This window comes from Mchenga conophoros, linkage group LG8 (assembly GCF_057382185.1).
Source record: "Mchenga conophoros isolate Kocher_MC1m ecotype Shallow Benthic linkage group LG8, M_conophoros_male_GT1.1, whole genome shotgun sequence".
Classification (NCBI taxonomy): domain Eukaryota; kingdom Metazoa; phylum Chordata; class Actinopteri; order Cichliformes; family Cichlidae; genus Mchenga; species Mchenga conophoros.
In genome coordinates, this window is record NC_140533.1 from 30,841,214 (window position 1) to 30,868,054 (window position 26,841).

The following is a 26,841-nucleotide window of genomic DNA, read 5'->3' on the forward strand; positions in this document are numbered from 1 at the left end:
ACGCTGCCGCCAGAGAATAACGACAGACGCCATTTTCTTACTTCTCCTGGGTTGCAGCAGCATTTTATTCTGATAAGAAACGTGTCTTACATCAGGTCACTGCACAGGACATCATCCAACACACAACAGACACACACAAACAGGAGTGAGGGTTGTCACGGAAACGGCGTGGAGCAGAAATTAGTAACTGCGCTCAGAAATAAGCTAACAGGGTTAAGAGGAGGCGGCGTGCTTTGCTTATCTGGAGTTTGACCTGCAGCATCTGAACGACCTTACGGTTAAACCTCCTCGAACGCTCACGCTATTGGTGGAAACGGAGGTGTAACCATGACGACGGGTGGACAGCGCAGAAAAATCCACTTGGACTGAATTTGTGAATCAAAGAGCCTCAGATGTTCTGCTTTTCAGAATAAAAGCATGGCAGCTGAAGCGTGGAAGAGTTTCCAAAATAAAACCCACTTTGTCACGGCTGAGGTGACATGAATCAGATCAGGAGCAGGAGCTCGGCGACACGTTTCAGACTTCAAAAAGAAACAGGAAACAGAAAAAAGAAGGTGCAAACATTTTAAAACTTTTAAACGAGGAATTTTTAAAACGCAGATGAAAAACAGTGAAGAGGCGTTCACACGAATCCTGTCAGAAATCAATAAATACGCAGCTCAGTTTCAGCTATGATTGTCTCACAGAACCACACGATCGATCGTCGTTCAGATTCGATCGGTTCTTGCTTCTGGTTGATTCCCGTGATGACGAGAGTAATCTGATTCCTCGCCGTCTTTGTAACAGTCGTGAAGGTCAGGGAGTGACACGGGTGACGGAGCGTTTCTCGGTCTGTAGCGTCTGACTCGACTCATGTTAGCGACCTCGGGCCAAACTCCATTCAAAATTTGTCACATTTAGCGCTCCTTCGTTCCACTCGCTGGTTTAATGGGCAGAACCGTCGATGGAACAGAATTAAATCAATCAGATTTTCTGCTTTTAAGTCAAAGCTCACGAGATTTCAAACATTCTGGATCCAAAAACCCCCAAAAAACTTTATTCGTCTTTAAACGAACCTCTCGTGCAGCGTTCTTTGTTCTCGAGAAGTTTTAGCTCTCAGGCTGAACACCTGGACAGGTACGGACGTCTGAACGTCAGCGTGATTCTCGTTAAAGGAGAAATGAGTCAAACACACACACACACACACACACACACACACACACACACACACGCTGTAGAGAAAAATAAGCGTGTTGGATCACATGTGCAGTCACACTCTGCGCCTGCAGGCAGGAAGCAGAGGAGGAAGACGGCTGAGCTGGAGGAGGAAGGTCGGTCGTCAGTCGGTCTCGTCGAGGCTGCAGCGCCGCCTGAACTCCTGCCCTCGCTCGTGGATCCATTTGTTCGATACTGCAGGAAGAAAGAGTTTCATCAGAGCCTCGACAAACGCCACGAGTCTGAGCAGCGTGAAGGTTTCTCCGTCTTTCTCATCAAATCTGAAGCTTTTCATGAAGCTCAGTCAAGTTCGTTTCATCTGAAACATCAAACACCAAAAATCCTTCAGCAGTCACGTGAGCTGCTGCAAACACACCCAGAAAACATCCAATATTCATCAATCAACACAAACATTTAAAAATAAATCAACTCCAACATAACAACGAAGCTTTTAATGACCCAAAACAGTTTTATATAACTGACGGGAGTTTGGATTTGTTCTTTTATTTTACTTATTTTTAGAAAATAATTTTTAAAAGAAATTTTTTTATGTCAATCATCACCAGGCGTGAAAATCTGAAAGTATTTTTACTTGATGATGATTTTGTGTGTATTTATTGTTTTACTGTGCACGTGTGTGAATATGGCGCGATGACCTCACCCCACTTGTTTCCCAGCAGCACGGGGCAGGCGGCGTGTCGGGTCCGATAGTCTCCTTCTCCGCTTGGATACAGGTTGTACCAGAACACCGCCGTCCCCTGGAGAAACACGGTCACATGACGCGTCACATGACACTGCGTCAGATTACTGAGAAGCGGCGCCCTCGTCTGCCCGCCTGTTTCTCAGTTTGGTTTATTAAACAGACTTGTTTCTGTGATGATGATGATGATGAAGAAAGTGAGTAGTTGAACCTTTTTGGGTTTCACAGCAGCTCCGATGTCAGTGAAGACGGTGGCGCCCCCTGCCTGCACATCGGTCATCTGCAGCGGGAAGGAGGAACGCGTGAGCGGCAGCAACACACACGCACATGCACACACACACACACACACACAGCAGCACTGACGTAAAGCAGCCACGTGGCGATCCGGTTGCCCGTGCCCAGCTCTTCGAATGCGTCCGGTTCGTCTTTCTGAAACAGGAAGTGCACGGCGGTCAGAGTAATGAAAATTCATTCACTCATTTCAAAAAACTGAACTTTGTTAAAAGTTACAAATAAATAAATCTACAATACAAATACACAGATTGGATCTATTTAGTTGATTTTAATGAAATGTGTCCAACATGGATCCATATCTGTTATTGATCGTTTTCCGTCTTTCAGCAGAAATAAAATGCTGACAGAAACAGATTCTCATGTATCTGGTTTTATTTACCCGTCCGAAGTCGAAGTGCGGCTCGTACTGTCCCCCCAGGCCGTAGTTAGCCACCTGCATCAAACACAGCGCTTAAAACATCAGCGGCGCCAGACGGTTAGCGGCGTTTGAACTCAGGTGAGGCGTTACCTGCAGGTCCTCGGCCGTCTTCACGTTCAGCCCCGTGACGTCCTCGATCAGCTGGTTGATTTTGTCCACCACGGGATGCTCGTACGCTCCGAGCCAGGCGCTGAGAGGACAGAGAAGACACAGAGTCACCGCCGAGGTCACGAAAACAGCACAAACCGGCGCACGGCGAGGAGACGGCAACGAGGAGGGCGGGGAAACAACAGACAGTTTCTAAAGCAGCTCCTCTATGAAAAAAACGACATTTACAGAGCTTCACCGCTGACGTTTGTGTCATTACAGCCAGCTGAACGTTAGAAAAGCATGAAGGAGGAGACTCCGCCCCAGAGACGGTGGTGACCACAGGCTGTAAATAAAGATGGACGCCCCAAAAACATTTATATCGTGACTTCAATAAAAGCTGAAGCGAAGTCACAAATTTACTGCGGAGGAAAAAAACTCGCACGCTCACTGATGGATCCAGGAGTTCACACGCGGCTTTACAAGTCGGCTTGTGATTGGTCGCTTGTGACAAAGCCGTCCGGAGCGCTGCACGTGCGGCGTCCATCGTTACGAACAGCCTGCGCTCCGCCCGGGCCTGAAGCGAGTGACGTCCTGCTCTTACCTCTTGGAGACTCGGTAATGGGCCGTGGTCAGTTTGCCTGTGTGAGGGTCATGCACCGTGGCACGTCTGAGCTACTCCCAATTATAGGTTAATGCAGAGAGACAGAGAGAGGACAGAGAGAGGGCGGTCACTATCCACACGCTGCAGTCAGGGAGGCAGCACGAGCTTCAAACGCCACATAAGGCCACTTCATTAGGTACACGTGAAGCCCTGATCTGCTTTGGCGAGTTAAAGAGCGCCGAGTCCAACCCAGAGCCAACAAGGTACCTAATGAAGAGGACATGGAGTGCACGTGGTCAACCTTCAGGATGTTTGACAAGCTGCTTTAGCTCCTCCCTCCTTCAGACAACTTTCCTCTGATTGGCTGCCCCTCACAAACAGAAGGTTATGGGATCGATATTCTGCCATAATTGAAACTGAAAATAATCTCAGTTGATGTTTCACTTATGAAGTCACTACACCAGCATCATACACAAAACACGCAGTAACATTGCAGTACCTGCAGTAGTTTTACAGTAACTACTGTAGAGAGTATTTCCGTGAAGCTGACGCACTGACAGGTCAACAGACTGTCTGACTTCAGAACTTTATTTTGAAACGTTTGCAGACTCTTGTTATTTTACGTAACAATGTGCAGGTAACAGTGAGAAGCACAGGTATGAGACAAGAATCCTCCTGCTGCCTCCACGAAAACGTTAAAGCGACATCGAGAGTCTTAAATGTTTGACTTCCTGTCCCCAAACGAGCAAAGAAAACAAGCAGAGGCTCGAATCCCAGCGAGAGCAGAGCCTGAAAGAAGACGCTCAAAGTAGCTGTTCCTGCAGCGTTACAGGACCTTCTGATATCTCCTCTGATGTGGCCTTTTACACCTGCCCAGGTGGGACTGATTGAGCTGATGACAGTTACAGCTGTCTCTCTGTGCTGCAGCGCCCCCTGGTGGGAGGACAGCGGTAAAACAGCTGCTCATGAACATCTGCTTTATTATTATTAACCATTTCTCAGCAGCAACAATGTGAAACTACAAGTTTATGGAGATGTTTCAGAGCTTACAGCCCATCATGGACGTTTAAACGTTTCTTTCAAGCTGAATGTGTGAAAACTGGATTTTATAAAACTGAAGTCTTTTATGTTTCAGACTGTTGGGGGGCGTCAGCTGTGATGATCGGAGGCTGGAAGTCTGTAATAATAATGCCGATTCTTCTGGGACGTTTAAATGAGAATTCCACTTTGGAGGAAGGAACATTTTAATTATTCGTTTGTTTGAAGCGACTCGTTGCCTTTTCTGCTCTCACCGGGACGGCCGCCATCACAGAGGGGGGAGGACAGGGTGGTGTTGGGGGCAGAGAGGTGAGGTCCACCCCGCGGACGCCGCCTCCTGCCCCAGCAGCTCTTACCTCTTACTGATGCGGTAGTGGGCCGTCTCCAGCACGCCAGTGACGGGGTTAGAGATGGTGGCTCGACGGAGCTGTGGAGCCAATCGGCCGACAGTTACAGGCAGACACAGAGCGACGCCCGGAGCACCGACTAACGCCGACCGACACCGACGGAGGAGCCGCACCACACAGCCGCACAACCTCGTGATCCTCTCCACCCCCCGCCCGCCCGTCACCTTTCTTCCTCGCTCACTGACGAGGCTCAAACTACAGTTTTGTTTTTGATGTGTTTGAAAAACAAACGAAATTTTTTACTTTAAATAATTTTTTTGTTTTCATGCAAATATTTTTTTCTGGCTTTAAATTAATTGTTTCAGTTTTAGACGTTTGATCCTGATTTTGTGGGCGTGTATCAAGAGGTAGGGGCGGGGCATAGATTAATGATTGACAGCACCCGTGTCACGGGGTTACAAGTTAAAAATGAGCAGTTGCCGCTCGCTGACAGGACGCCGCCGGCCAACAGGAAGCAGTTTGTGATGATGGATGTTTGAACGCTGCACTGAGGTGTGAACGGGGATTCGTTCTAATTTCAATATAATATATTTCATTTCTCTACAGAGCTCATCGCGGCTTAACGACCTAGCAGCCAATCAGATAACAGCATTCACTGTTGCCGAGGTAAATTTTGTGCATCCACACGATTGACCTGAGTTTCTGGGTGTTTGAGCTGAAAGTGCTCGCGCTGCTCTTCTTTGCTGTAAACCGTGAACCGAACATCAACACGACCGATCGGCAGTCGAGCAGCGAGCCGACGTAACCGCGAGCAGACGTAACCGCGAGCAGACGTAACCACGAGCCGACGTAACCGCGAGCCGACGTAACCGCGAGCCGACAGTCAGCCACAAAAACGAAAACTGACAGTTTAGAGTCGCGGCGACACATCAGGCAGCAGTCATGTTCTCATCATGACTCTTGTCCAGTTTTTAACATCCCGACTGCTCTCGATTAGTTTTCCGACACTTCTGCGAGTTTCTTCTTCGAGGTCATTTCCTCTCCATCCTTTGATAAGCTCCACCTATTGGACTCTGTTGGGTCAGGTTGGCGGGGGAAGTAATAATAAACATGTTTTCATAAAAATTTTAATATACAGCGACTTAACGGGGAGCAATATTTCTGAATACTGATATTTAGCCCCGCCCCTTGCGTTGGTAAAGCACTAATGGCGTCCGACCTGGGATAAGCTCTGCAGCAGCGCGTGAGATAAAGATGCTCGGACTCACCCTGGGCTTGGCCAGCTCTTTCACCTTCTCCATGTCTTTCTCTGACACGATGTTGTGGTAGCGCACGATGTGCGGGCTGTCCCACTCGTCCTCCTGCTGCACCGGGCCAATCACGTACCGCGGGTGCCGGTTGTTGTCATAGTAGCGGCAGAAGAGGCGGCTCTGCCTGCGGGGAGTCTGACAGGAAGCAGAGGTTGAAGTGACGCCGATAAACGACTCTCAGAGGTGCGCTTGTTTCGCTCGCCTCACCAGCTTGATGCCTTGGCCGCGACACAGCTGCTCGTACTTCTTCCTCTCAGGCAGGTAGTCGTCTTTGCTCTCCCTCCTCTGCCTCACCTTGCTTTCCTCCTCCTTCTCCTCCACCTTCTCCACCTTCTTCTGTTTGGCCAGCTGGTACTCAAAGTATTTCAGGTTCCCGTTGGCTCGCTGGTGTGTCGGATCTAACGGGCAGAAAAACAACTTCAGGTGAGTGAGATCAACAAATCTGCACACAAGCGCTGAAGATGTGAGAAGAAGCCTTGGACTCTCTGGAAACTCAGCGTTGCTCCTTTTTCTAACTCTTTAAAACAACAGCAGCACGTTTGCTGACTGAACTGCCCGTCTGCAGGTACTAACCCAGGTCCAGCAGCCTCCTGGTGAACTCCAGCGCTCTCTCCAGCTCCCCCTGCTGGTACACGGAGTAGCTCAGGTAGTCGAGGACGGTGACGGCGTCCACGGCGCGGGACGTCTCGCCCTGGTCCAGCTGCCTCAGGGCCTGAGCCATCCACAGCTCGGTGTGGTAGTAATCCGCCTCTGAGTACACCACCTTCCCGAGGTCGTAGCAGTCATCCACGGTCAGAGTGCTCCAGGCGGAGGAGGTGGAGGACGATCCTGAGGAGACGAGAGAGAGCAGGAGCATTTACAACTCATGTTCCTGTTATTAAAGCGCGAGCTGGAAGGTTGAATCGTGTAAATGACTTTCAGACACACGACCGAGAGCTCAGAAACATTTGTGGTCCTTTTCCTCCTGAGCGCCGTCTTCTCTAAACTCGGACTGAAGAGCCCGCTCTGCCCTGTAAAGCAGAGCAGGTCCCGGTTCACAGACCTGGGAGCTCTCCGGTGGAGATGGCGTTGGTGTCCAGCTGGTAGGTGTCCTGCAGTCTCATCAGAGCTTTGGCCGCGCCGGTCTGGTCGTCGTCGTTGGGGAAGTACTGCCTCTGGATGGTGAGGTTGGAGATGAACACTGAAACACCACAGAAGAAGAAGAAGGAGGACAATGAAAACAAGGAAAAAAGATTCTGTGTCCTAACATCCAACAGCTGATTTCTGCGTCGCACCATCAGACACGTCGGTGAGCACCAGGCTCTCCAGCTCCCCCCACTCCGTGTTCAGCCTCTTCATCAGCTTGAAGGCGTTCACCGGGTGACCCAGGAAGCCTTCGGGGTCCTGAGTGGCAGCTGCCGAGAGGACGTCCAGTTTGTCTGCCCACCTGAACACACACACGGCACAGGTAAGAGTGTGTCGCAGATCATGACAGCAATGTAAACTTAGTTAGCTGCCCCCCCCCAACAAACTTGAGATTCTGTTCCAGGATAACAGGAGGCGGAGCGTTTAACGGCGAGCAGCGACACTCACTTTTTGATCTGCTCCAGTTTGCTCTCCTCCGCTCGGATGTAGTCCTTCAGGGAGGTGACCAGGTCCTTCTCCGTGAACAGCAGGTCCGTCATGTGACCTGTGACAAAGAACAAATTAGCGCTCACACACGCGCTCAGCAGGACTCCATGCTACGATACAGAGCGGCCAAACTCACCGATGGAGGTGAAGAAGTCGTGAGCTGAGCAAGAAGTGAAGACGAGGAAGTGGATTAACCACCACCCACAGAGCGCCATCGTACCTGCACACACGGGCAGAAACCAGGCGTCAGTGCTGACATCACACCAACGCCAGACGTTGAAGCGTTACAGGTACTGATACTGAAGTCAGAGCGCTCAGCACACTCACAACAACCACAAGCACACAAAAACATCAAGACACGCCCACACGCACGCTCTGTCTCCCGTCACAGGTTGAAGCAGTGACGTGTCTGAAGCTGAAACGTGGCGTCGGTGCTGCTGAGGGGGAAGCCGTCATCCTGGGCCTGTGAGTGACTCTGAAGCGGAGCCAGGAGAGGACAAAGAAGAGTCCTGACCTCGTGCTGAAGAGCATGAAACACACCAGAGCTGTGACCACACACACACACACTCTCTGGCCCAGTGACAGGAAGTCCCAAACCAGACAGCCAAGAAACCAGACGCCACTTCCTGTGACTGGACACTTCTGCTTAAAGAGCTCCATCTGCCCTTCTGCGCCTCTCAACAGGTCAAAGTTCACCTGGAGGGCACTGCAGCTGGGGCCAAAGATCACCAGAAAGTCTCTGGAAGGTGAGGGTGAGACCCTGAACGAGGCAGAAGCAGCTTTGCATGATTCACTCACAGTCAGCCTTCTTTGACTGAGTCTCAGCTCACTGAACACCTGACACACCTGCAGCGGTGCAGCTTTGTGACGTCACACAGGTCCCAGAGTGTGGAAGGCTGTGGTAAACGGAGTGTTTGGAGCAGCTCTGAGACAGTCCGGTCACGCCACTTTTATGACCACACAAAGCCCCCTTTACTGTGACTCACCTGTGCTGGGCTCACCTGTGCGCAGTCTCGTTGGCAGACAGACTGTCTCTGTTCAGGTCAGAGTAAAGAGTCGGAACCGTAGAAGTTTCTGGATAACCGGAACCGTCACCTCTGTCAGCTTCCGGTGAGGACCGAGGGTTTCTGCTCTCACCGAGTTTGTGCCCGAGAACAGCTTCAGCGCAGACTCGTCTCAGCGATCCTCACAGCCAGGCTGGCAACACAAACCTCCTCCTCTTCCTCTGACGACGTCACCGCGGCTCTGCCCCGCCCCCTGCTGGACCGGAGGCGCCCTGCGTCAGATTTTCATCTGCAAATTACTGCGTGATGACGTCAGAGCCACCAGCGCGTTCATCTGCATTTACTAATACTAATATAACGCCTAAAGAATTCTCAATAGTGTTCGATGCCATCCCATCTGGTCTGTCCATGTTACACAGATGCTCCCACAGTGCTCCACTACAGGTCACTCCCCCGGATGTGTTACATTCTTCTCTTGGCAATGTTTGCTTTTCCTCTCATAAGTCTATAAATACCAAAATAAGATCTCTCTTTCAGGATGCAATGGTCTCTGTTCCATCAGCCATATTTTATTCGGCCAATTTTGTAACAGATATTGAATGGAAAAAAGTTTGGACTTTACCACAAAGGTTTTTCTTAACAAACAAAATTAAAGAGATTTCCTTTAAGTTGATTCATAAGTTTTACCCTACCAAACAATATTTGTCCAAATTTATGGCTGAAATTTATGAAGCGCCTTGAGGCGACTTTTGTTGTGATTTGGCGCTATATAAATAAAATTGAATTGAATTGAATTGAAATAAATGTAAATTGTACCTTCTGTCAAGAGCAACCTGAAACAGTTTCTCATCTGTTTTGGTCATGTGAGTAAATTTACATGTAAATTCTGGAAGGATTTAAACAAGTTTATTACTGACTCTGTTCTCCCTAATCTTCAACTATACTATAAGGATGTTATCTTTGGCTATTATACTTTTAAAGACAAGGACAATGATGCTTTCTTCTTTATAAATTTGGTTTTATTTTTGGCAAAATTTCATATACACAAAAGCAAAGTCCTCGGCAGAAAGCCTGAACTTGTACAATATATAAGGACAATCTCCTCATCAAAAAACACGAAGGCTCTCAAGACTGTTAGCAGTTTCAGTCGGTTACAGATGTTAACTTGATTTTGGCTCTTGCAAACTTTGTTTATTTATGTTCCCCTTAATTTATTTTATTTTTTGTACTCACTTTTGTCTCACTGTCCTTGTCCCTCTTTCTGTTCTTCATTGTACTACCACAATGTTATCTTTTATGTGATCCCTGTTTTACTTGACAACACGTACAAATATCGCACACAAAAAGTTTGTGTGTCTGAAGAAGAATGATGTGCAAAAGCACAGCTTCAAGGTGCTTCTATGTACAGGTGAGGAAACATTTAACCTCAGCGCTGAGGTGGAAATGTGGCGCAGGAAGTGTCAAAGGTCACGGTTTCAGTTCATCTTATGAACATGAATCAGAGGCTGTGTCCCAATTCACGGTCTGCACGCTTGAAGTACGCGCACTACGCGTACTACGTACGGTGCGTCCTATAAGTACGAGAAGTGCGGAAGTGAGAGGCTTGTGAAATGGGACGGTATACGCTTCGTCGCGCTGTTCAGGTTGCCTAGCAACCATGATACTAACCGCGAGACACGTTACATACAGCTTTGTTTGACAGAAATGAAGGAGAAAAATGTTTTGTTGGTCATTCATTTTTGTCATGACATCACTTTGATTAGTTGAGTATCTGAGGCTGAGACCACAGGACTGTAAACATGATTGTTGGGCTTCATGTCTGTGCTGAACAGTCATTTAAGAAGAATTATTATTATTATTCATTTAAGAGTAGTTAGTAAATAACAATTAGCTGATGTTGTTTATGAGACTAAAGTCATCTCACTGTGGTAATGTAAATATAATATGGCCAATATTATAGTATTGTCAGATTGATTGAGATATATATATATATATATATATAAAAACACCCAGCGCGCCCCTGCGGGCGGTTTATCCTTCAAGCTCGGGTCCTCTACCAGAGGCCTGGGAGCTTGAGGGTCCTGCGCAGTATCTTAGCTGTTCCCAGGACTGCGCTCTTCTGGACAGAGATCTCCGATGTTGTTCCCGGGATCTGCTGGAGCCACTCGCCTAGCTTGGGAGTCACTGCACCTAGTGCTCCGATTACCACGGGGACCACCGTTACCTTCACCCTCCACATCCTCTCGAGCTCTTCTCTGAGCCCTTGGTATTTCTCCAGCTTCTCGTGTTCCTTCTTCCTGATATTGCTGTCATTCGGAACCGCTACATCGATCACTACGGCCGTCTTCTTCTGTTTGTCTACCACCACTATGTCCGGTTGGTTAGCCACCACCATTTTGTCCGTCTGTATCTGGAAGTCCCACAGGATCTTAGCTCGGTCATTCTCCACCACCCTTGGGGGCATCTCCCATTTTGACCTCGGGACTTCCAGGTTATACTCGGCACAGATGTTCCTGTACACTATGCCGGCCACTTGGTTATGGCGTTCCATGTATGCCTTGCCTGCTAGCATCTTGCACCCTGCTGTTATGTGCTGGATTGTCTCTGGGGCATCTTTACACAGCCTGCACCTGGGGTCTTGCCTGGTGTGATAGACCCCAGCCTCTATGGATCTTGTGCTCAGAGCTTGTTCTTGTGCTGCCATGATTAGTGCCTCTGTGCTGTCTTTCAGTCCAGCTTTGTCCAGCCACTGGTAGGATTTCTGGATATCAGCCACCTCCTCTATCTGCCGGTGGTACATACCGTGCAGGGGCCTGTCCTTCCATGATGGTTCCTCGTCTCCCTCCTCTTTCTTGGGTTTCTGCTGCCTGAGGTATTCACTGAGCACGCTGTCAGTTGGGGCCATCTTCGTGATGTATTCGTGGATGTTCGTTGTCTCATCCTGGACTGTGGTGCTGACACTCACCAGTCCCCGGCCCCCTTCCTTCCGCTTAGCGTACAGCCTCAGGGTGCTGGACTTGGGGTGAAACCCTCCATGCATGGTAAGGAGCTTTCTTGTCTTTATGTCAGTGGCTTCTATCTCCTCCTTTGGCCAGCCTATTACCCCAGCAGGGTACCTGATCACGGGCAGGGCGTACGTGTTGATGGCCCGGATCTTGTTCTTACCATTCAGCTGACTCCTCAGGACTTGCCTGACCCTCTGCAGGTACTTGGTGGTTGCAGCCTTTCTAGCGGCCTCTTCATGGTTCCCATTTGCCTGCGGGATCCCCAGGTACTTGTAACTGTCCTCTATGTCTGCAATGTTGCCTTCTGGTAGTTCAATCCCCTCAGTTCTGACTACCTTCCCTCTCTTTGTTACCATCCGACTACACTTCTCCAGTCCGAACGACATTCCAATGTCATTGCTGTATATCCTGGTGGTGTGGATCAGTGAATCGATGTCTCGTTCACTCTTGGCATACAGCTTGATGTCATCCATGTACAGGAGGTGGCTGACAACTGCTCCGTTCCGTAGTCAGTATCCGTAGCCAGTCTTGTTAATGATCTCACTGAGGGGGTTCAGGCCTATGCAGAACAGCAGTGGGGACAGAGCATCTCCTTGGTAGATCCCGCACTTGATGGTGACTTGTGCTATGGGCTTGGAGTTGGCCTCTAGTGTTGTACGCCACATCCCCATTGAGTTCCTGATGAAGGCTCTTAGGGTCCCATTGATCTTGTACAATTCTAGGCATTCCAGTATCCAGCTGTGGGGCATTGAGTCATAGGCCTTCTTGTAATCAATCCAGGCAGTGCACAGGTTGGTCAGTCTGGTCTTGCAGTCTCGGCTGATTGTTCTGTCTACCAGTAGCTGGTGTTTTGCGCTTCTGGTATTCTTGCGAATTCCTTTCTGTGTCCCGCAGAAAGGAATGGGTCATGTATTGACCCATGTGCCTGTTCATCTTAGCCGATATGATGCCTGACAGGAGCTTCCATGTAGTACTGAGGCAGGTTATTGGTCGGTAGTAGGAGGGGACCGGTCCCTTCTTGGGGTCCTTGGGGATCAGGACCGTCCGGCCTTCGGTTAGCCATTCCGGGTGTCTCTCGTTAACTAGCAGCTGGTTCATTTGTGCTGCCAGACGCTCGTGGAGTGCAGTCAGCTTCTTCAGCCAGTAGGCATGAACCATGTCGGGCCCTGGTGCTGTCCAACGCTTCATACTGGAGACCCTTTCTTGGATATCTGCCACTGTGATGGTTACTGGACCCTGTTCAGGGAGGTCGCTGTGGTCAGCCCTCAGATCCTCTAGCCACTGAGCATTGCCGTTATGGGTTGCGTTCAGTACTTTTGACAGTTCACTCTTCGGCCGCTCCATCTTATTAGGGAACTTCCACATACATAAATGTCAATTTCAAAACTCAACCCCATCATTTAATTTGTTTTTGATTGAAATTGAATATTACTTAAACTCTCTTAAATTAACTTCCAATAAAAAAGGTTTATCATTGATTGAAATTCATTCAGAAATGTTTAACGAATGAGCTGTCACAACTTTCAAGTACAAAGTTATGAAGTCTGTCACATTCCCCCCTTTTGTTTCTTTTTTCCTTTATTTATTTATCCTTCTTATTTCATTGTGCTGTATATTGTTACTCTTATTTGCCTTGTATGTCTACTGTACAAACTGAACTGGAATGACTGTTCGCTTTATAATTTCAATAAAGTTTGGGAAAAAAAAAACCCCTCTTCGGCCGCTCCCTTCTGCCGTATTTTGCGGCAAAATTCTCCACACCCACCGCCGCGCTATGAATTGTGGGATATATGGGACCACAAAGCGTGCACCGGACCACGCTTGACATTTGGGGAAATCGACGGCGCATTTGAAGTATGCATTTGAAGTACACTTCGAATTGGGACAGCCGTCGTCGCGTGGCGGTGACGTAACCGCACTTAAAATGCGTACTTCAAGCGTGCAGACCCTGAATTGGGACACAGCCAGAGGCTCCGAAGAATTCCAAGAATAAAGTCCCAGAGTGGAAAACTGTCACACCTGCAGATCAAATCACATAACGAAGAAGAGTCCGGGCGAAAAACCACATCTGAACGATTCAAGAAGGAAATCTGAATCTTACAAATCTGACTGGAAGTTTTTTTTTTATTATAAAATCTGTAAATAAAAAAAAAAAGTCTCTTTCAAAAGTAAAAAAAGTACCAAAGTAACAAAAACCAGAAGAAAGCCAGAAGAATAAATCAGCGTCTGCAGCTCTGATTGGCTGCTGAGAACGCGCGTTTTCTGAGCATCGAGCAGCTTTACGTCACACTTTCAGACTTGGGGCTGACGTGCTCCGAGGATTTTTCCTGACACTGTCGTTTTCCAACCATGTGATGTCACCTCACCTATGACTGGACGCCTGCAGCTCACAGGTGGCAAAGCAAACGTCACCAACAGGAAGTCTGAAGCTCGGTTCAGGTCCTGGTGAGGAATTCTTCATTTCTAACCGCCATCTTCAAATGTTCGAGCAGGCGGTGCCTTAACTGTCGTTAGGAGATTTTACAGCTGTTTCTGCAACTCTGAGTCGACGGGCTGAGGGGCGGCGCCCGGATCAGTTTGGGCTTTTTCAGCAGCGCCCCCCCAGTCCTCTTGGTGGCGCCGTAGTGGGCGCTGGCGGTGACGGAATAGGAGCGTCCGTGCATCATGCGAGCGTTGAGGCCGTTGGCCATAGAGAAGGACTTCAGGTGAGACTTCAGAGCCAGTGGGAGGGGCAACTTGTCGACCAGGTGGACCGGCGTGCAGGAAACGATGGAGCGACAGCAGAGGTCCTGCAGACTGAGCACTGACACACACAGAGAACCAATCAGATTACAGCGCTCACAGAGAAGAACCAATCAAAACAGGGAATCATTATAAATTTATTGTATTTCATGAAAAAACACTTTATCAATAAAGTTATAAAACTTTAGGAAACAAATTGAAATATTGAATATGGAATCATGTATTTGTACAATAACATATGTTTGGATACATTTCCTAATATTTTAGGACTAAAGTCATAAAAATTTAGGAATAAAGTTGTAAAATATTCCAAGAACATTAATTTAGCAATAAATGAATAAGATTATGAAAAACATATTTCAGCAACAAAGTGAAAATGTTGTATTAATAAAGTGACAAATAAAAATAAAGTTGGAATATTTCAGGAATAAAAAGTGTTTTTTCAGGAAAGAGTGAAAGCAGAACGATGTTTTTGTGAATGACGTCTGATTTTATCCTCAGTGAGGCGGAGCCTCCAGCAGAGGGCAGCGCAGAGCTGAACGTCCCATTTTAAAGCTGCATCACAGACCTGCAGGGGGCGGAGCTAATGGCACACCTTTACTGGGCCTCCACAGGCGCTCCATGCCGTGTCTCATCAGCACGATTCGGGCGAGCTCCGTGAACGACTCGGTGATATTGAAGTTGCATAGCGGGCTGACCTCGAAAAAGGTGACGCCCAGTTTCTCGGCGTACACCTGCGCCTGCTCCGTGGTCACTTGACGCTTGTAGGCCAGGTGCAGACGGTTGCCAACGAGGATCTTAGGAACTCCTGGGGCATGCTGGGTAAACGGGGAACAGAAAGGAAAGGGGGATGTGGGTCTTTAAGCACACTCAGTGTTACAGGTGTGTCAGGTGGGGGGAGGCAGCTTAAAGTTAAGGGAAACGTTTGAAGTACAGCAACCTAAAGAGGCACTGCCTCAGCAGGCGTGGGCGCCGTTTTGACTCAGTCAGAGTTTGTGACATCACCGGTCAGCTGTTAGATAACAGGAGAGCGATGGAGAGAGAGCTGACTGCACACACACACGATCGATGGCTCACCTCGTCGATCTCTTTGATCCACCTGTCGATGCCGTCAAACGACCAGCGGTTGGTGATGTCATACACCAGGATGACCCCCTGAAAACAAACAAACTCACACTCTCATCAGCGTGTTTACAGCCTCTACAGATAATCTCACCGTCATTACATCACCTGTTTAAATGAACGCTTAAAGGCTGCATCGCTGGGGGCGTGGCCTCTTTGACTGACAGGTGTGAGCGCCCTGCTCTCGGGCCAGCGGGCCGTTACCTGCTCGCCGTGACTGAAACTACAGATTCAAGATCAACTTTTAGCCTTGCCGTGGCAACAGTGACACCGTTTCCATGGTTACATGTCCTCTAATAGCCCTGATGAGCGACTACAACAGAACAGCTTCATTCAGGGAAACGTGTTTTCTCACACTTCCTGCCACCGCCTGCTGCCAGAGTCACATGGCTCCATGTCCAATCAGGGAGCAGCACTCACAGCTGGTCAGCATCAGCATCTTCAGCCTCGAAACCCCCAAAGCGTGTCTAACACGGTGCTTCAGAGCACGTTTGAAACTAAAAACCAGTTTAAAACTAAAAATGTTATTTGTTCGGAAAATAAGATGAACTCATGTTGATCATTCTGATGATAGAACCGTTACTGCTTTACAGCAGCCCAGGGGTTCGTTTACATTCAGTGAAGGTCAAAGGTCATTAGGAGAATGGAGAACTCACCCCCAGGTTCAGTGAGCGCCCCCCTGTGTTTGTCTGCAGCAGTGCACTCGGTGCTCACCTGTGCTCCTCTGGAATAGGATCGGAATATGGTGCAGAACCGGCCCTGCCCCGACGTGTCCCTGAAACAACACAGACCAGGAGAGGTTAAAGGTCACCGTGGCGACGCTCACGCCTCCAAACAAACATTACTCAGAGTCTTAACTAATGACTGTGAAGCTGAAGGTCAGACTGGGATGAGCTCTCCCGTTGTCCAGCCTTAATGGGAAAGAAAAAACAAACTCCCAGCTTTACTTTGGAGAGCCGTCTCACGGGGCCGACTTCAGCTGCCTGAACGTGAAAAAGGTCCAAACACAGGAAGCCGAGCACAGAGCCAGTGGTGTGGACTTTGGTCTCGACCCTCTCAGACCGGTGACAGTGTGCGTCCTGGTTTTAAGGGTTCTGTCATGAAGTCGTGGACAGATTAGGATTGAAGTGTTCCCGAGGCTCTGGAGGAAGTGTGCACAGACATGGTGGGCTGGGTTCTCCCCTCACTCTTATTGTGAAAGGTCAGTGCTTCCTTCAGTTCAGGTAGAGTCGTGGTTTCTTTCTGTTGTTGTGTTTGACTGGATTCAGAGACTCGAAGCTGCCCAGTGTCTCAAACTCCTGTTAAAAACCTGCTTTTTTAAGCACACAGTCGTATTTACTGCTGATTTCAGCTGAGGCTGTTTTAATTGTGCACCTGCTTCACATTTTCCTACAAGATTTAAGACATGAAAGGTGGCTCAAGACTTTTGCACAGCAGCGTCCTGACTGTGGTGATGAACATGTGCACAGATGCTTGTCTCCGCCTCCTCCTGCAAGCGTAGCGCGCTCTGTGGGTTTGTTGTTCCTGTCCACAGTAAGAAACGCGAGTGTGTCTGAGCACCACAGCAGGGGTTTGCTTGGCTCATGAGCACGCGGGCGGGGAAAAGATGGCCGCCAGTTATCAAAGTCAGAGCGGCAGATCCAGACAGGATCATCACACACACACACACAGCGTCGCGTCCTCTTAAACATCAAAGCGGCAGACTGAACATGTGACGGCGCCTCGGCTGAAACACGTTTCTACAAACACGAGCGAGTTTGTGCAGAGCAGCAAACCGTCATCACAGAAACAAACTGAGTAGATTTACTCGAGTACAGCTCCGCTGATTTCATCCAATGACATCTTTTATGCCAAAGTAAAAGCATCAGTGCTGCAGATGCTCTTATGATGGCATCATCATCCTGGACTGGTCCTTCAAAATAAAAGTCCTGGTCACTTCCAGGTTAGTTTGTGTGACGTGTCCAGCAGGGCGGGTCACACGCATCTTGTGTGGTTACGCTTTTACGGTGTTCGCCCTCTGATGACGACATCCTGTCAGCTGCAGCATCAAAGGAGGTTTTGAATCAGACCTGCTGTCAGTGTCACATTAAGGCTTTTAATCATCATAAGTTATTTTCTTTCCACTTTTATCCACCACACACCGCTCAGGCTGTGCTGTCAGCTGCATTCCTCTCAGTTTCTTTGGACATAAAACTGAAACGTCAAACTAAAACTGAAGGAATATTTTCACTGAGTGAAGCGAGCCTTTAACACCCGTCAGGCTGAAGCTGGATGAAGCTCAGTACCTGAAAAAGCTTTTTATTGGGTAAACGGGCCTCACATGCCTCCTGTATATTTTGGTTGTCCTCTGCTTTCTTTCCACACAGACTGATAACATGAGACGTAGGCAGCCGTGTGAACGACGGCGTGTTCGTACCAGAGCTGCAGCTTCACTCTTCTCCCGTCCAGGAGGATGGTGGTCGTCTTGTAGTCGATTCCTGAAAAACAGCAGAAGGAAAGATTCAGATCAAACCAACGAGCAGCAGTTTTAGATCCAACGTGCCAAACATCTCAAACATGCATCACAAACAGTGGCGGTCCGAGCCTGTTTGGCGCCCTGGGCCCAGCAAATGGGCATCAGAAAACCGATCAGTGCCTATGCCATCCCCAATATGCGCTGGCATGACGTCGCAGCAGCATGAGTACGAGCAATTTTTTTTTTCCCGCAGATGCCCGTGATGCCGCCCCGGGCAACCGCCTGTGTTGCCTGTATCAAAAACCTCTACTGATCACAAATAACATCAAATCAGAAAAGAATGACTTTGACTGTGATGAATGAATTTGTGAGGGCCAGCCAATCAGAACAAACAAAGGCACAGTATTAGAAGGAATCGTCAATCATGCAAAGCACTGCAGCAGGTCTGAGCAGATACAGCGGTTCATGAGGAGTTCACGTCCATGGCTTTATGTTGCTAAACCACGTTGTTCAGTTTAGGCTGTAAAAACAGTTTGCTCTGAATAAGGACTTGCTCAGCTTTAGTTAGTAACTACATTTAATTAAAGGGTTATTCGTGAAACCCTCATATATTCATGAACACTTTCACCAGAGCCCTGCAGCTGCCCAAATCCAGGTGTGATGCTGGGTATTCAGAGCGTCCTGTGCAGGTGTGTGGTTTCTCTCCAGCTTGTTACTGGTTAGCCGCTAATATCAGGCGACTCTCACAGGGGACAAAAGCAGAAAGCAGCTCGTCTCTTCTGTAACTGTAATTATTATTAGCTTCCTGAAAATAACCACAGCGCACTTTGACGCGTCGACACACGCGGCACACGCTCACCGTCACGTATGTCACGGGAAAGCTGCTGGGTGCAGGAAGCAGGGCTGGACTGGGACAAAAAAATCGGACCGGCCCTCCAGGTATTATAGGAAAAACCATAAAGCCTTTGAATGAAAACACTGTTGTGACAGTGATGTACAGTCTTGTTGGTATATGCATGATTCCTATACATTTTACATCATACTAAAAACTTTGGTTGTAAGATTCAGATAATTATTTATTAAAAGCGAAACATTTTAAATGAGAATAAGAAAGTATGTCTTTGTGCCCCCCTCTCCCTGTTAATGCCCTACCTGCCCCCGTGGCAAAGCTTTGCTAGACCCGCCCCTGCACAGTTACCAGCTGTCAGATACTTAGAAAAGGATCCTGGTGTTATTTGTCTCTCAGAAACAGTTCATAACTTCCCTTCAATTCAGCTGATACTAGAAACTAATATTAAATAAATTCTAACAACAGCTGATCAAGCTTAAACGTGCTGCTGTTGTTTAGCGCGACATCCGCTGGTTTCCTCTTTCTGGCGCAAAGTGGGCGATAAACAAACAAGAGAGCCGATCAGCTGATCACTGATCCGTTTCATGATTGAAGTAGCAACAGGAGAGAGAGGGGGGAGAATGAGAGGAGAAGAGGCACGGTTGGCAGTTACTAACTAACCTTATGAATAAAATAAAGTTCACTATCAGTAACATCATAGCACCACCCAGCTGTATAGAAACTCCGTCATGCTAGCTAGTAGCAGTACGAGTTATTGTAACTGACTGTAAAAAGTCAGCACAACAAAAATAAACTAAACTTGGTTCATATCTGACCCAGATAGACTGCAGCTCATAACTTCTTACCTGGAGTTCAGTTCACCGCCTCGGGTCTCTGCTCCTCCTGCCTCCCCTTCCCCTCATCCACCTGCTGGCCTCTGTGGAAGCTCCGCCACAGCCACCAGCAAACAACTGAGTTGTTTTTACACATCTGCCAGCATCTGGCCAATCCACCACCTCTCATTGTTTATACCGTTACAAAAATCAAAATCAAAAATCACCATGGCCCACAGGCAAATGCCTGTATGCCTGATGGCCAGTCCAGCTATGGCAGGAAATAGGAGATTCCGGGGGATGATGCTGCCCTAAGCCCAGTACTACTATGATAGAGTGCTGATGCTAGTGGGACGGCCTTCTGTGGTCCTCCATCAATGACCTAAGATGGTTCCAGTGTCACTTTGACACAGTTTACAGTATATGTGCTTAACTATTAATGACACAAACGACTGGTGTGATATGACTCCGTCTCTCTGACCCAACACTGACAACAGGATTAACTTTGACCATTTTTGCCTCTTTTGTGGGGCAGCAGCTTCACCTACACCCACATGTAGACCACAACTGCTTCCTCGTAGTGACAGCTACACGCACAAAGATGTGGAGCGAGCTCTTGGAGCAGCTTCAGCAGAGGCTGATTGCACGGCGTCTACCAGCACTGAAACGAAACTGCTCTGACTAAAACAAAATGAGCTTTACATTTCACGTGTACTTGTTAAGATTTGAATCTTAAGTCATTTTTTTATTCATTTACTAGTTTTGACTAGTAAAAGCATAAAAGCAAAAACAGACAATACTAAATTATGAATACTGATTCCTGTGTCCATGCAGGTTGAATCCCAGCCAATCCCTGCACAGAAATGTCCAAAGATGAGTTAATAATTCTAAGAATTCAACTGCTCAATGAACAGAAAGAGGGCTCCCTGATAACTGACTATAAATTAATAATGTGCTATTAGCAAAGAACAAACAGTGAAAGCCAGCTCCTCGTATCGAACACGTATATGAAAATATCTGCGGGAGAATATCCTGAGAGAACAAGACGTGATATAACGTAGGAGTTATTCTGGGAGACGTAAGCCCCACCGACACACGCTGTGTCCAAGTTATTGCACACACACACTCTGGTGTGCATGATGCATGAAGGGAAAGTGGAGTTACATAACAGGCTAAAACAGAAAGGTCTGCTGACAGATGTCTAAACAGCAGAGCGCTGGGAAACGTAGCTGCTGCAGGGTGACAATAAGAGCTCCATGATTCAGTTTAAACACCAGCAGGCCCGAGTGCACGAAACAAGATTCCTTTATTCAAATCTGCACAAATTGATTCATCTTTGTTCTTTCAGTGTGACACAATAACTCCTAAGTACAGGAGGCGTTACTGAGACTTGTCTACAAGAGTGTGAGTCAACTGATTTCACAAAGTTCTGTGTTTTTATTGTATAAACAAATAAATAAGAAGAATAAAACAAACATTGAAATCAAACAAAGCAAACTAACAGTAAACAGTTTCCAGCAATAACAAATAAACTGGATTAGAAATAAAATTAAATTTAAAAATATAAAACTGCAAAACTCTGATTAGCGGTTGTTTGTAGCTTAGCCACACTACAGTTAAAACAGCCTTGTAGTGCACAAAAATAATAAGCAGCTTCTTATCTTACATTAGCTTCATGTCCTGCTCTCAGATATTAGCCACGCTAACACTACGATACGTTAGCTGACGTTAGTCGAGAAAATCATCTTTTTATGTTGCTCTAGCTTCATTTACTGCTGTTAGCCTATTTAAGGTTTACCTTGTCTAAGCTAATGTCACATTAGCACGCTATCTGATAGCTTTGTGTCCCATTAACTAAGAATTGATAACTTAGCCACATTAGCATTGTGTTAGCTTCACAGTAGGGGTGGGTTTTGATGATCGATTCATCGATTAAAATCGATCCTGGCTTGGGTAACGTGATATCGATTCATTAAAATCCTGAATCGATTTTTTAATATAAATTTATTTTGCCCGAAACGCCAGAATCTCAGGTTAAACCTCACAAAATTTCAACAATCACCAAACAGCTAAAACAGTAAATGAGAGCAGGAACACGGCTTCTGCACAAAGACGTGAACACAAAGCGCCGACGCATCAGAATCAGTGAGATGTGACTTTCTCACCGACGGCACGGACACGGTCGGGGCTGAAAGCGACAGCTCGCTGATTCTGATGTGTCGGCGGGTCGAGCTTTGTGTTCACGCCCTTTTTGCGCTGATTCTAAAGCTGCAGGTTTGATCTCTCTCCAAACAATATTGACCGAACCAGCAGCAAAAGAAGATCCAAACTACGCTTCACACAAACATGAACTCACTCTGACTTTTGCTGCTTTGCTTCCACCAGGATAAAATCACACTTCATGCACAGCTCTCTCGCTCTCTCTCTCTCTCTCTATTTTCTTCATTATTCGCTTGCTTGTTACACACAAGTCTACTGTTGTTTACAGCCTGTCAGCCGCTGTTTTTTTCCTTTTACTTACTTCCGAAAAGAAAACCTAATTTCTGCCGTTCAATACTGAACAAATGTAAACTTTTTAAAATTATACAAAATGCAAAACGCTGTGTCTCTAATAAAACCGCTGTTACGTCAGAGGTGATGTTCATGTGTTGATTAATGGTTTTCTTTCGTTTTTGATGTACTGCAGAATATTTTTATAAAATCCAGAACAGGAAAATCAACTTCATGTTTTTCTGTTTTATCCTCAGTTACTTTGACACAAAGGCCTCGCTGTGATGCTCACACCTTTGATAAAGTCTCAAAAGTGTCAGCTTCCTTTTTATAGATACAAAAATATGTAAATGTACTGATCTGAATTATAATATTGCTGACTGTCTGAGGCAAAATTTCCCAGATTTAAATCGAATCGAATCGAATCGATTCGGGACTTTGTGAATTGGAATCGAATCGATTCTAGAAATCAGTGACGATATCCAGCCCTACTTCACAGCCTGATGTTGGCCCTTCTTGTGTTAGCTCTGTGTTATAATTGAGTCTGAATAATAAAACAGGCAGTATTATGGTACAGATTACCCCTCTTTAAGTTTTCTTGTAACACCTGGGCGAGCAGCCACACGGATCATTTTATCAGACTGTTAGTAACTCTGTTTGGGAACTGAGGGGAGATTTGGACTCACAGATGGTTAATGATGTCAGAGGTTCTGCCGTGCTGCTGCGTTTTGTTTCAAACAGAAATATGACCACTTACATCTTTGTGTGCCATCTGTAAAGAAGTCCTCACAATCAGTTCAAACCCAAACAAACACATCACCTCTAACAGTATTCTTCATGCATAGTGAAGGTCGGCCTATCTGTAAGAGCCGGTTCACACTGGAGGAATGAGTCAGCCTCTCCTGGCAGCACCAGCAGCATCATTATACCCCCACCGAGCAGCTCGCAGCAGCACCACCACAACCACACAAACACTCTCACAGTGCACATTTGGAGTAGATGGGAGAGTGGAGTGTTTTTGTGGAGTTACACAACACTCAGAAGGATGTTATAAAAGAGCCGATCGTGGCGTTCAGACCGTAAACAAGCGCTTGGCCCGTCTTCGCGTGTCTCATTTGGGAGTAATTATCAACGGCTCATAAAAGCACAGAGAATAAACTAGCAAGCTGTTTGTGTGCATTTTTCCGAGCTCGCGTCAATGCTAATCAAGGCTTCCCCATGTGGTCTGGCTCAGCTTTGCACTGCAGCCAGCTCTTCTCTGGACTCGGCAGGAGAGCAAAGCCCCCTCCTGGACCTGAGAGCCAGAAATCGTCCCACAGTTTCACCACAGCTATGTCTGTGTGCCGTCATGCCTCCCGTTAGAGGAGATGACCCAGAAACAGCAGAAGCCTGCGGTTTTCCATCAGCCTGAAACCGTCCTCACACCAAGGAAAACCCAGAAACGGCACGACTCGAGGCCTCTGCTGATGTCGCTGCTACTGATTAATCCACCCAACGGTCGTCACGTCTGAGAGACCAAAGACAAAAAATTACTAAACAAAAACTGATTTCTGTTCATCAGCAGTGTCACAGCTGAGGTTCATCAAACATTCAGATCAACATGTCCAACGTAGTTCCTCCAGAAAACCACAGACCTCTAGTTTTCCTGTTACTGTATCAATGAACACTTTATCCTACAGTTTCCACAGTTTCTCAGAACCCAGGATGTGTGTTCAAAACCAGTTTACTGCATGAAAGGACAAGGGCCCAACAGTATGGTGCAAACTGCGCCCAGTACAGAGGCAGCTGCATTATAGTGCTAACATCTGCACAGGTAGCATGCTAACACTTAGCTAGCCAAGAACCCAGACTGATGGTAAAGCTGGGTGTATGCAGACCCCGGCCCAGCAGCCAGAGCCTGAACATCAACGGGTAACAAACTGATGAGCAGTCAGCCTGCAGCCTGTTCCTACCAGTTCAGAATCACCGTGGTGACCACTCCAAAGTGTCTTTGTGCTGGTTTCCATCTTTGCTTTTTGTTCATCCCTGAACAATAAAAGAAAGAGCGTACCTGTGTCCTCATGAGGACTGTGTTTCAGGACAATTTACGGAGTAATGAGAAAGCAATGGAAAAAAACCTTTCTTCAGCGTAATTAAGTAACGCAGCACATCACTTTTAAGCAAAGTAATGAGTAATGTGTAATGGATTACTTTTTTGAGTAATGATTTTGCTCCATATTGTAATTCTTTGCTTCAGAATAGTTCAGAATAATCCTTCATCTCATACGGAGACAGCTGGCTGCCCCTCACAACAGAAGGTTTAAATAGCAAGTGGGCGGGGCTTCTGTGCCTGAGATTGACCATATAAGGATATAACCTCCCTATGACATCATACAAAGCCAACACCATAAAAAACTGGTGTAAACTGAGTGTTTAGATCTGAGCTTTGGTCTCATAGTGATTAATGAACATAGGCTGAGCTGATTATTGTCACTGGGACAGCAGATAGATGTCATTTCACTGTTAGGAGACACAAATATTACTGATGGCGTAGCTGTGTGGAATATTTTAAAAACAGGATAATTGGATAAAACTTACTACAGATTTTTATACATTTTCTATTTTTTGAATTTACTTCTTTCACTTCAGAATTAGACATGAGAGTACAGCCTTCCTTCCTCCAGGATGATTCAGAGACCATGTGGGTGTTTTTCTGCATCCACAAAGCATGGCACTGGCCTGTCATCTGTGACCTTTGACCTCCTCACTGCAGGCTGTGGCTGGTGATGTCAGCAGACCTTTTTATGTGCAGGGGAGATTTTTTGGCGTGTGAGGACTCATCTCCTGAGCCAGCAGACTGTTCTCTGCTGGTAAATCGTTTTCTGTCCAAGTATAAAACATGAAAACACGTCTGCTGTAAACAGGTGAGTAACATCACCTGCTGCTGCTGCACGTCACGTCTGACCACGGTGGAGCTCAGATCATCTATGAAACTGTCCTAAAAGCTCAGTTTGGACTTTTCTGCAGAGAGATGACAGCCGTGTGCAGGATGTTACATATTTAAATATGAAATCAGTTTTTATGACAGCAGGTTGAGCATGTGGTCATGTGACTCGTGAGCACAGTGTGTTACACCGTGTGTCAGCGCGTGAACTTGGAGAGCTTCAACTCCTGTCACCCTCCTGCAGGCCGAGCATGAGTCATGAGCAGCTGCCTGCCAGCGCCACACACAGACACACACAGACGTACACACACACACAGACACACAGACACACACACGCACACAGACACACACACACACACACACACACACACACACAGACGTACACACACACACACACAGACACACAGACACACACAGACACACACACACAGACGTACACACACACAGACACACAGACACACACACACAGACGTACACACACACAGACACACAGACACACACACACACACACGCACACACACACACACACACACACACACAGACACACACACAGACACACACACACACACACACACACACACACACACACACACACACACACACACACCATGGCAACACGGCTTCAATATTACAAACTAAAACGGTGTGTGGAGCTTCTAATGCTTCCCAGAACAAAGCAACACTTCACTGCAGTTCCTCTGACGTCCACAGGGGGCAGGCTCTAAAACCAGCCAATCACCACTGTTGAGTGACATCACAGTGATTATGTCCAGTTTTTATACGCAGTGGATCCAAACCATCAGTTAGTTGGATGGTGTCTGCTCACCAGAGAACAATGCATATCTTAACAACTATGGCTCTTATTTTGAAAGAGTAAAACTTGTGAACCAGTTAAAATGCTTTCAATAATAAAATACACTCAGCTGTTTATTAAAGTAAACGTGAATACATTTATTTATTTTTAAGAATAAACTTGTGAACTTATTTCACAAAAACAGCTTTTTCTTGTAAACTTTAATCACTAACTTTCATTTTTCAACTCAGAATAAAATCTTTTCATAAGGACTAATAATAACTAATAATAACATAATTCTTTTCTTTTCATAAAGCTTTGATGTCAGAGAGGCTGCTGTGGACTGGAGCTCTGATGGAGGCGCTTAAAGTTTGAGTGAACATGAAGTCAGACTCCTGATGGAGGACTCGGTGTCAGCAGCCTCCACAGAGATCACCGGACAGCTGACCCTACTCCCCCCACTCACCCATGTTGTAGCCGTACGGGGACTCGGTGGCTCCGTCCTGCAGGCTGGCCAGGATCTCGCCCTTCCCCACGTCGCTGTCGCCCACCAGCAGGAACTTGAGCAGAAAGTCGTAGGCGCGCGCCGGGCTGCTTCTGTGGCTCATGCTCGCGGCGGGTGACGGCTGTGGTGTCCCATCCTGAGATGAGAGCAGGCTTACACCTCTTCCCCCCGCACTCAGACTGGAGCGTGTTCAGGAGCTGCTCAGAGCGCGTCCAGCTGTGCCATCGGCGCGCTTTTACGCACGACAGTAAAAATCCTCTGCAGGTTCAGGTCCAGGTCTGCTCCCGGACTGAGGAGCAACTCATGGATCTCTGGCCTCCCCCCTCCCTGCTCCAGCTGAGGAGGTGAGGGAGGGTGTTTATCTCGGTTCGATTGGGTAATCGTTCGAGTTGCTAGGGCAACCTTGAGTCAGGATTGGACGTTGGAGACGTCCATCAGCGAGCGGGACAAGCTGTGCGTTTGGCTCACTAAGTGACGTCAAGCTGAACAGAAATAGAAAAGGCAACAATTTCCTGTTTGGATTGAGAAAATAAAAGC

The 26,841-nt window shown here is 47.2% G+C and overlaps 2 protein-coding genes across 5 annotated transcripts; both read right to left on the reverse strand.

The window, feature by feature from the left end:
* Positions 1-32: 32 nt before the first annotated feature.
* LOC146569219 (prolyl 4-hydroxylase subunit alpha-1-like) lies at positions 33-14,118 on the reverse strand. 4 transcript variants are annotated; one of them, XM_085285604.1, is made up of 16 exons: positions 13,979-14,118; positions 8,605-8,863; positions 7,740-7,823; positions 7,565-7,661; positions 7,267-7,418; positions 7,035-7,172; positions 6,566-6,820; positions 6,200-6,390; positions 5,951-6,127; positions 3,298-3,368; positions 2,697-2,796; positions 2,568-2,621; positions 2,258-2,323; positions 2,106-2,174; positions 1,856-1,952; positions 33-1,389 (listed from the first exon to the last, which is right to left on the reverse strand). In XM_085285604.1, the coding sequence occupies exons 3-16, from the start codon at positions 7,816-7,818 to the stop codon at positions 1,319-1,321; spliced, it is 1,617 nt and encodes a 538-aa protein (XP_085141730.1). In that variant the 5' UTR covers positions 7,819-7,823; positions 8,605-8,863; positions 13,979-14,118; the 3' UTR covers positions 33-1,318. The 4 variants fall into 4 exon arrangements, with proteins under 4 accessions (XP_085141730.1, XP_085141728.1, XP_085141729.1 ...); XM_085285602.1 differs by having other exon boundaries at positions 8,590-8,863; XM_085285603.1 differs by lacking the exon at positions 3,298-3,368 and adding an exon at positions 4,692-4,762 and having other exon boundaries at positions 8,590-8,863.
* rab40b (RAB40B, member RAS oncogene family) lies at positions 13,717-26,619 on the reverse strand. The gene is made up of 6 exons (XM_085285607.1): positions 26,266-26,619; positions 17,893-17,953; positions 16,191-16,251; positions 15,432-15,509; positions 14,950-15,172; positions 13,717-14,415 (listed from the first exon to the last, which is right to left on the reverse strand). Exons 1-6 carry the CDS (start codon positions 26,405-26,407, stop codon positions 14,123-14,125), a joined length of 858 nt encoding a protein of 285 aa, XP_085141733.1. The 5' UTR covers positions 26,408-26,619; the 3' UTR covers positions 13,717-14,122.
* Positions 26,620-26,841: the final 222 nt, after the last annotated feature.